Below are 10,864 nucleotides of genomic sequence, written 5' to 3' on the forward strand. Positions count from 1 at the left end.
GTTGCTCATGTAAAATAAATGCCTTTATACATTTATTTTAGTGATTTTAGTTTAAAATGTTCTATTTTTTAAGAACATGCAAAAAAAAATATGTATCTCCATTTTTTACCATTTTAGTGAATAATTCTGGATGAAAGGACCAATAGAAATGCTTCAAAATGACTATTATTTTTACATTGACTTCAATTGAAAGTAAAGAAGGTTTTTTTCCTTCTCCTGTAAAGTTGCTATTTTTGGAGCTACGTGTTTTCATTGGAAAGCGATGATCTGCAGGGTTGAGCTGGTTGAGCTGGTTCAGGGTGTTGAAATACATTCCTTTCCGTTTTTAAAAGGAATGGTGCCACTTTTCAACTCTTACACACTGACATACAGAAAATGCTCTCAATAAAGTTGGCTGCTGTACATCCTGGGAACTGCTGGACTTCACAATGATCTTCCCATCCTCTTTTGAGAACTCACTGGTCTCTCCATCTACAGAAGCTCGAAGCCTTGGTGTAGTCATGGATGATCAGTTATCGTTCTCAGGTCATGTTGCAAACGTAACTCGGTCCTGCAGATTTCTTCTGTACAACATCTGGAGAATTCGACCCTTCCTCTCTAGAGAGGCCGCCCAGGTGCTCGTTCAGTCTCTCGTCACTTCCAGACTTGACTACTGCACCTCTCTTCTGGCTGGTCTCCCTCTGCGCACCATCAGGCCCCTGCAACTCATCCAGAATGCAGCGGCACGGGTCGTCTTCAACCTTTCTAAGTTCAGCCATGTCTCTCCACTGCTGCGTTCTCTTCACTGGCTTCCTGTAGCTGCTTCCCACATCCATGACGCTGGCCTACAAAGCCAAGAATGAACCAGCCCCTCAATACTTGACTGCAATGGTCCAAAGCCAATCTGCACCAAGAGCCCTTCGAGCTTCAAGTGTGGCTCGCCTTGACCTGGATATTGACAGAAAGACGTACATAGCATCTGTTCCGCAAGCAGTCATGTACAAAAGGCAAAGAGAGGCAAATACAGCCTTGCATGAAAATGTGCTGTCCTTCTACAGAACAATCTGTTTTGAGCGCTTGAAGATGTTCCTACAGCACGCTCCCGCACTTAAAATCAAAAAAGGTAGGATATGTGTCAAAGTGTACCGATTTGTCTTTGCTGTCTGTTCCAGTGCTGTAACAAAAGGGGACTGTACTGTCTGTGAATGTATGTGTGTAGTTTTATCAGCGAAGTCAGCCAGTCTTCCGAACAACGACATAGGATCTTCAGCTATAACAAGCATTTTAGAGCATTTAGAGCTGGCAGAGGCTTCCGTCTTTGGGAGTAGAGCTGCAGGAGATGAGGCTCCTCTAGATCTTGTGGACATCAGAAGACTGAGTCAGTCATATGCTACTACTAAAAGACTCCTCAAATAATGTGACTGAATTCTTGTCTGTTGTTCTTCAGTTCCAGAAGTCAGACTTATATATTAGTATATTATTATTATAGTATATATATATATATATATTCGCTATATATATATATATATATATATATATATATATGTATATATTTTATTAGTATATTATATATATATATATATATATATATATATATATATATATATATATATATATATATATTATTTACAGGTTATTGCAAATGACTCTTAATTGCACCTCTGTTCCCTGAACATGTGAGCATGTGTGTGTAGTTAAGTGTGTGTGTATGTGGTCCGCTTGGAGCAGTGCTGGTTGTGGAGTCTGACGGCAGCAGGAAGGAAGGACCTGCGATACCCCTCCGTCACACACTTGGGAGGAAGCAGCCTGTTACTAAAGGAGCTGCCCAGTGCTGCCAGAGTCTCATGCATGGGGTGGGAGGTGACTAGGCAGGGTGTATTTGCACTTTATTTAGTAGAAAATACTAAATTCAGTGTGAACTTTGGGAAACTACTTACAATGATGCAAACGTATCATTATCAGTTCATTACTCTAAGCGTTTTAAACCGGTGCACATTAGTGACACCTGGTGGATAAAACCATGAACAGCAGCCATAAATCTGTTGTGCTCTGGAGGAGAGCTCCAAAGTTGTTTTTCTTTTTTTTTTTTTTTTTCATCCATTTGTTTTAAAATCCATATATATAATCAGTGATCAGACGCTGGAGTGTATAATGCAACAAAATCACAAATTCGTTTGAACAGGTTTACAAAGCAGCCACGTGGGTCTGAGGGGCGCTTCGTGGATCACGTGATTTTTTTATTTGGAAAATCAAGCGTGTTTTTTTTTTGTTTTTGTTTTTTTTGTTTTTTTTTTTGCACACATTTTTTAGTGATTCAGTGTCCAGGTTTAAGTTAAATCACTTCTTTTTCAATTCGCCAACGATTTGAGTGACCAAGAAGGGACAACACGTTACAGAGATTTCACTTTCGCTTTCGGGGGACACGGTGAAGGAGTGGAGTAAACATGGGGGACACGAACAAGCCTTCCATCTTCTTCTACTACTTCTTCTTCTTCCATCTTCTCCAAATGTCTGCTGGTGGTGAGTGTCAGTTTTCCGAGTATTTTGATCCTTAGTGCAGAAAAAGGCTTGAAGCAGTTCTCAGTCTTTTGTTCCACCTTAAATGCTGCATTAGTCTGTCTGTAGCTCACAGGCGTCAGAAAGGAACCGCTGAACAGTTTAAGGTGGAACTGAAAATTGAATAAGAAGCTGAATTGAGCTTCATTAACAGATAAAGCAAAACAGATTAGTATATGAATAGTAAACCATTCTGACAAAAAAAAAAGTTCATATGCAGACATAAATTAGGCTATGGGTAGTACTAGCAGACCAGTGGTCATTCTGTATGTCTATATGTCTCATCATAGGTCTAAACACAGTTTCTGACAATGTATAAAGACAGAAATCTGATTAAATAGGCTGCTCTTATTGAATGATACAACAGTAGATACAAATTGCAGACCCAGTATGTAGTGCAAAGTATAAAATGTAGGGGACCCCCCCCCCCCAACCCAACACCACCAGCAGCATGACGGTCATATAAATATGGATGATCCCTTTATTGTGTCAGACTGGATAGTAGCTGCATGACCACAGTAGGGAAGAAGTGGGGACGAGTGGAAGGCAGGGTAACAACTTCCGCTTTCAGTAAGAGGTTAAGAGTTTATGTAAAGGCCACAGTCTTTAAGCTTGTGACAGATCATGCAGACAGCAGCTCTAGAGGGACGCAGTGGCACAGTGTTTATTTAAGACTAGGGGTGTAACCATGCTCTCAGCCCACAATTCGGTTGGATTAACAGCACTGGGTTCACAATTCTACACTCTCACAGTGTTTTATTACTACAAATAATACAAAGGACATTGACAGTGTCTACAGAGTGTACATCAGTAGGGCTGTGCATTGGCAAGAACCTGGTGATACGATATGGGTCACAATACAGGGCTTATGATTTCTCGTACAGACTGTTATAGTTAAAAAAAACAAAAAAAACATCATATACAAAAAATCTGAGTAAAAAAATTACTTTTTATCCAGTTAGGACAGTGAGAACATTGCTATCTAGCAGTCTGGGTTTTAATGCTTATTAAAGTTTGAGTTTTTATTTTGTCATAGCTTGTGGGCAAGTGCTGAGTTTTCCAAACCAGGAGAAAAGATTATCAAAGGATTATCAAAACCTCAACAGGATATAGCAGGATGTAGAGGTTGGGTCAGAAGTTTACATACGCTAATCATGGACATGAATGTCATGGCAATACCATAAACTGTCCTTTTTCTGGGGCTGAATGAGTGAACAATATACAAACCACTCAATCTTGTGTCTCAACATCTCATCTGACCATAACCATTCCTCCAGAAAGCTTTTTCTTTGTCCTCATGCCATGGTCAGCTGCAAACATTTAGGCAGGCCTGTGCCTTGGGAGTTCTTGGGTTGTTCCCGACCTATAGAACCAATGTCCTTTCAGCTGAAGGGAATAGTTTGATTGTGCCTCCACTTTGGCTACCCCTTCCAATAACTTCCATGTATGTACCATTGTTTAAATGATCTCTTGATGATCCTGGAGCCTGCAGTTGTTTTGGAATCTGTATTGAGCTTTTTGAACTACACTATATTGCCAAACGCATTCTCTTGCCTGGGCTTTCCACAAGGTTTAGGAGTGTGTTTCTGGAAAGTTTATGACCATTATTCCAGAAGCACATTTGTGAGGTCAGACACTGATGTTGGCTCGCAGTCTCTGCTCTAATTCATCCCAAAGGTGATCTATCGGGTTAAGGTCAGGCCAGTCAAGCTCTTCTACACCTAACTCGCTCATCCATGTCTTTATGGACCTTGCTTTGTGCACTGGTGCACAGTCATGTTGGGGCCATCCCCAGACTGTTCCCGCAAAGTAAAAACATTTTTACTGGAACTAAGGGTCCGAACCCAACCCCTGAAAAACAACCCCACACCTTAATCCCCCCTCCACCAAACTTTACACTTGGCACAATGCAGTCAGACAAGTACTATTGCCAGACGTAAAAGCATCTGGCAGTCCAATGGCGGCGTGATTTACACAACTGCATCTGATGCTTTGCATTGCGCTTGGTGATGTAAGCTCCTGAGAGCGACCCATTCTTTCACAAATGTTTGTAGAAGCAGTCTGCATGCCTAGGTGCTTGGTTTTATACACCTGAAATCAATGATTTGGATGGGTAAGTGAATACTTTTAGCCATATAGTGTATCTGGAATTGTGTTGTGAAACACTATGAGCATAGAGAAGTCATCACCTGTAGTCAATCATGATCGCTTGCAAGAAGTTAAGCGTTTTTGGCAAGTTAGAAGATTGTTAGTGGGTGTTAGTGTTAGTGTTTTATTCCAAAGCATTAAACAAGGGAAAACGGTAGCAAAACTATGGTCCGGAACCAAGTTTGACAAGTTCTGACAGTTCTGCCCATGATCTTTCAGATCTGTTCCTTTATCCAAAGACTCACACTAATTAAAGGTCTGACAGCACAAACTAGCTTCCACAACACATTGATGAACTGAATAACTGTCTTTCCTTGTTATTTTGCAGATGTTAATTCTTTTACTGCCTACTTCATTGGCTCTCAAGGCCTTAACCTGCCAGACTACATGGAAAGAGTTACTGTGAATGATGTGACAGTGTTCTATTCTGACAGCAACATGAATGAAGAGGTGCCCTGTCCTGAATGGATCAATACCACGGCAGGCAAGCAACACTGGAAGGATATTAATCTCATATCACTCCATAACAAGCACAGCATGGCTACAGCCTTAGAATCAGCCATACTTCAGTTCAACCAGACAGGTAATGTGCTGTGTTATGCAAAAAACAGTGTTTGTTTGCTGCAGGTATAGACTTGGTGCCCAGAACTGACACTGAGGAGATCTGTGTTGTCTGCTTTTCTGATTCGTACTTCTTCAGATATTAACGTATATCAAGGCTACAGTCGTTGTGACCTCTACCCTAATGGAACCCTCAAGGCACTGTCAACGCATGCATTCAACGGGAAGGACTTCTTAACGTTGGATATTGACAGGAAGTCCTACATAGCTTCTGTTCCTCAAGCCGTTGTGTACAAAAGGCAGAGAGAGGCAAATCCAGTCTGGCTTGAAATCGTGGTGTCTTTCTACAAAAAGACCTGTTTTGATCGCTTAAAGATGTTCTTACAGCACACTCCAGCTGTTACTATGAAGAAAGGTAAGTCTGAAGTTCTTTAGTTTTGCACTGGGGTGATGAGGCTAACAAAGTAATAACCCTTGACTTGCTTATGTGGTTTCTGGCACAGTATGATCTATAAACATGGAATAAAATACTTAGTTATGTCTATATGTGTTCTGCTGAAAGACCCAGCCACGTTTCATCTTCAGTGCTCTCAGTGATGGAAGGAGGTTTTGGCTTAAAATCTCATGATACATGGCCCCGTTCATTCTTCCCTTAACACAGATCAGTTGTCCTGCCCCCTTTGCAGAAAAACAGCCCCAAAGCATGATGTTTCCACCCCCATGCTTCACAGTAGGTATGGTGTTCTTGGGATGCAACTCAGCATTTTTCTTCCTCCAAACACAACGAGTTGAGTTTTTACCAAAAAGACCACATGATTTTCTCCCAATCCTCTTCTGGATCATCCATATTCTCACCAACCTGCTTGCCTATTGTAGATTCACTCTTCCCAGCCTGGTGCAGGTCTACAGTTTTCTTCCTGGTGTTCTTCGATAGCTCTTTGGTCTTGGCCATGGTTAAGTTTGGAGTCTGACTGTTTGAGGCTGTGGACAGGTGTATTTTATACAGATAACAAGGTCAAACAGGCGCCATTTATACAGGTAAAAGGTGGAGGACAGAAGAGAAGTTGCAGTTATAGAAGAGAAGTTACATTATAAATTATTTAAAAGTTTCCTGGAATTTCTTTTGTCATTTTGTCAAGTAGAAGAACTTGTACAATCAATGGCTGACTAAATACTTTTTTGCCCCTCTGTGTATATATATATATATATATATATATATATATATATATGTCTGTGTGTATGTATGTATGTGTGTATATATATATATATATATATATTTACACATACATTAAAGCCAATATTGTCCCTGTCACACATTTACAACTCTACTAAAAAATGGTCCATTCATCATCATCAAAAAAAAAAAAAGGAAATACATGTTTTTTGCATAACAGCAATGATTTATATTGTCACTGTCACACTGTCCATTTTTGCTGAATTACTTTTATATATACTTTTTGACAAAATGTAAAATTGGTAGTTGTTCTTTACAATGATTGTATTCAGATGATCCAAAATAACCTGGAATGAAAACTTTTTACATCGACTTTAGTTGGAAATTTCTTGGACATTTTAAAGATGACCAGCAATATGGTCTCACTGCTATGTACTTTTTTTGAAACAGTTACTGCAGCCATATTTTATTACATAGTCAATAACTTATTGATTCTACTTACCCAAAAAAATTAAATGTTTTCTGCTGTTCTTCAGTTCCAGAAGTCAGTCTTTTCCAGAGGAGGATTAAATCCGGCTCCTCTGTCCTCACGTGTCATGTGACTGGGTTCTACCCCAGGGAAGTGCAGGTGGAGTGGATTGGAGCAGGTCTACAGCCTGTGGATGGAGAGGTCATAGACGTGCTTCCTAATGGGGACGGCACCTATCAGACCAGAAGGAGTGTGATTAGACCTGAGGAGAACCTGGAGAAACACACCTACAGCTGTATAGTGCAGCACAGCAGCGTACCAGGAAATATCACCAGCAATTGGGGTATGAAATTACATAGTGTATATATATTATGTTACATAGTAGTTACATAGTGTATAGAGTAAATATTAAATGGTAACATATACATATATTGTGTGTGTGTGTGTGTGTGCAATCTGTTATATGGGTATATACATTATATATGACTATATATGACATAGATAATTGGTATTCCATGCATTGTGATAAATACATTATCTAGTCAGCATCAGGGGAAAGCAATATGTTTGGTAGTGTAACTTGTATTTCTGTGTCTGTAATGATTTTTATTAATTATAATGCATACAATTTATTAATTCCATTAATTCTATGTGTGCAGTTGCAGTTGAAAACTCTTGGTTGGCTGTTTGGATTTCTCTTGTCTGCATTGCGGTCATCTTTGGAACTGGGCTGGTTCTCAGACAGTTCTGTAAATGTAAAGGTGGGCAAACAAGTGAATTTCCTGCTTTGGTTCTTCTCTAGACTGAATGTACAGAACCTGCTTAGCCCTAACTAAAACAAAACTGCTTCTGTTCCTCATGTACACTTAAAAATAAAGATGCATCAAATGGTTATTTGAGCTATACCATAGAAGAACCAATTTTAGGTTCCATAAAGAGCCCTGCTTGTAAAAGAGATGTGTGATTTTAAAGAACCTTCATTTGATCATCTGTTTAATGGTTATTCACACTCACACATATCTGTTCCAAACTAATCAGAACATTGGGCCATTCTTTTAGGTCTAGATATAGATATTATATAATTATTGTGGGCTGTACAGTTTAATGATAATTTTTTGCATGTATTGATCCACTGGTTCTCCACTGATGTTTTTAAATGGTTCAGCGATTACTGGACTAATCTATGCTGTCTGCAGAAGTGCTAATGCTTCTCTACTCATCACTGTAGGAGGTCTAACGTGCAGTATTTCAGCATCTCCTACAAGTGTTACAAATTTGCTTGTAGATGCTCTTCAGCTTTTGTTGCAGTTCAGGTCATGTTGAGCAGTAATGAACCTCTCCCTGTCTGTTGTTCTTCTGGTACCCTACAGACACTGGGATTTGAAATCATCACTCACCTAACGATGAAGACGAAGCACTTCTCTCTCCAGTCCTAAGTTTCAGTTATTTGTTTCTTCTTGGATATTTGAGAATACCACATCTTGGTTTGCGGCGTTTGGAGAAGAGTATTTCTCAGGAAGGACTTGGCAAAGGTTTGGCAAATTGTCCGAAAGGCTAACAGTTTACATTTCAGTTTACATCCTAAAAACACCTCAGGCTCAGTCTAAGCTACTAGCAGTGTTAATTAGCAGTTTTAATTTACTACAGAATATGCTGTGGGTGATCATTTCTTAGTCCACAGTATGCAGTTAAGCCTCAAACCAATCACTCAGCTATTCTTCCACTGTTCGGATGAATATAGGCATTTGTATGATCCAGCGAATGGAAACAATTTTGGTCACATGGTAATAATGCAATAATTCATGCCATGTAATCACATCAATATGTTGCAAGGCATGCTGTATGATATAATATGGCATTTTGCTTATATTAGCCCTAGTCCATATGTGCTTAATCTATAGATTCTACTGAAAACTGATGACTGAAAATATTTCCAGTAGCCAAACTCCAACTCTGAAGACATGAAAGGCACATATGGTGTGTCTAATTAGTGCTACAGTTTTGTAGATCATTTTCTAATATTCAGGTTGTCTTCAGATCTGGTGTTATATGCATCATGGTATGCATAAATGTACTAATTTTTGTTTAATATGTAGCACAGCACTCGCCCCTAAACACTCTGTATTATGCATTATACACACAATGGCACATGAGAATGTATTCAGGTATTTTTTATGATTAGCAGTTTGCACAATATATTTTGCACAGTTTTAATAATTAAAACTGTGATATTGTAATTAGATTATTTTTGTACAAATAGCAGACAGAAGTATGGGCTACCTCAGTGGTTTGTTGATTGGTTTGGAAAATACATTCCACAACTCCTTTAGTGTTTTATGTCCATATGTTTTCTTGCTGTGTTTACATCACTGTTCGCATATATAAACAATCACATAAACTTATCTTAAACTTATTTATCACAACAGCAAGTGTGATTTTGCTGTAAAAACATTAGATAAACTAGGTACTACATGGTAACTGAAAATACTGAGCTTCTTCCAAAAGACTGCTGGAAATCATAAACGCTTTTCTTAAATGTATACGTTTAGACATATGTGATTTTTGCTTTTTTCAAAATAAATTCACACCCTCTACAGAGTCATATTTCTGCACATTCTACAGCATAATTATAGTTTATTTGCTTAATTTAAGAAATTAAAAAATAGGACATTTTAATAATTTAGGATTGATTTTTTTTGTCTAATTTGTTAAATTCAGCTGTGCTCTAAAATAAAATGTAACAAAATGAATGTTAAATATGGCATACATTTACATATCTGTACAATTTAGAGCACAATTCCTATTTTCTTAATTTAATAAAATCAGTGTCTATGTATGAATCGTGACTTGCTTTTACTTAGAAACACATCAAGTTGCCAAGGGTGCCCACACTTTTGCCCAATGCTGTATATGTAAGATCAGTAACATTTAACAATATTTTGTCTGTATTTCCTTTACTTTTTTACCACTATTGTTTCTTTTATTAAGCTTAATTAATTTAGTATACTTTAATTAATTTGTTAATTTATTTAATATATTTAAAACACACTACTTTTACACTTCTCATTTTCTGCATGATTTCTGCTCTATAGCTTATGTTTCTGTCTTTGTAGACTTTGTATACTCTGTATTAAAGATTAAACAAAGAGCTTTAGAAGTGATTATGCTAACTGGCATTATTTGACTTTCAGGTCCAAGAATTTAATATGAATTCATTGTAATTTGAATATGTTTATTATTACCAGATGCTTTTATTATCAGATTTGGATTCTGTGAAAAACATTCCCTAATGAAGTGATTAAAACAATTTTTTTAGCAACATAATTTGATATTGGAAAAATATCTTTAAGTTTTGACTAACATGTGGACTAATAATATTATTATGTTAGGGGTTGGTGTGAAATGGCTCATTGTCAAGAAACTTCCCAATGTCTTGACAGTGATGGAAAAAAAAGTTTGCTTTGTGGCCTTTTTGCCTTATGACACACTGCATCCATCTACCATGAATGTTATGGGTGAATTATGAGAAATGAATGAATTAAATATATGATTACAAAATTTTAAAAGCCTTTCTTTTAAAACAGTGTTTTAGGCAGCAGGCAGTGTATTCATAACCATGTGGTGCAAGAACATTAGGTAAGGGAGCTTTTAGAGGCTCATCAGAGTTTTTTTTTTTTTTTTGGTTTGTTTGTGTGTTTGTTTTTAACATTTTTCATCAAACCATGCTGAATGACATCAAATCTTAACCATATCATTACAGACATTAAAAACCCTTTTAATTTAAATACCGGGTCATACTGCTTGCCATCAGCAGCCGGAGTCAGAAAGAGCACAATTGGCCTGGCTCAGGTAGGTTCATGGCATGTCCTCCCCACATTACTCCTAGCATGATGTTGGCGGTCTTCACATGTGTCGGAGAAGACACACACCAGTTTTTACCCTCCTAGTGTTGGGGGCATTGCTAGTGGTAGGGAAAG

At 38.1% G+C, this 10,864-nt stretch overlaps 1 protein-coding gene across 3 annotated transcripts; it reads left to right on the top strand.

The window, feature by feature from the left end:
- The first annotated feature begins 46 nt into the window (after positions 1 to 46).
- On the top strand, positions 47 to 10,523 carry LOC140551859 (class I histocompatibility antigen, F10 alpha chain-like). 3 transcript variants are annotated; one of them, XM_072675616.1, is made up of 7 exons: positions 47 to 1,102; positions 2,357 to 2,499; positions 5,012 to 5,266; positions 5,384 to 5,659; positions 6,955 to 7,230; positions 7,547 to 7,648; positions 8,258 to 10,523. In XM_072675616.1, the coding sequence occupies exons 2-7, from the start codon at positions 2,424 to 2,426 to the stop codon at positions 8,269 to 8,271; spliced, it is 999 nt and encodes a 332-aa protein (XP_072531717.1). In that variant the 5' UTR covers positions 47 to 1,102; positions 2,357 to 2,423; the 3' UTR covers positions 8,272 to 10,523. The 3 variants fall into 3 exon arrangements, with proteins under 3 accessions (XP_072531717.1, XP_072531718.1, XP_072531719.1); XM_072675617.1 differs by lacking the exon at positions 47 to 1,102 and having other exon boundaries at positions 1,698 to 2,499; XM_072675618.1 differs by lacking the exon at positions 47 to 1,102 and having other exon boundaries at positions 2,422 to 2,499; positions 5,118 to 5,266.
- The last annotated feature ends 341 nt before the right edge of the window (positions 10,524 to 10,864 follow it).

Source organism: Salminus brasiliensis, chromosome 3 (genome assembly GCF_030463535.1).
Source record: "Salminus brasiliensis chromosome 3, fSalBra1.hap2, whole genome shotgun sequence".
NCBI lineage: Eukaryota > Metazoa > Chordata > Actinopteri > Characiformes > Bryconidae > Salminus > Salminus brasiliensis.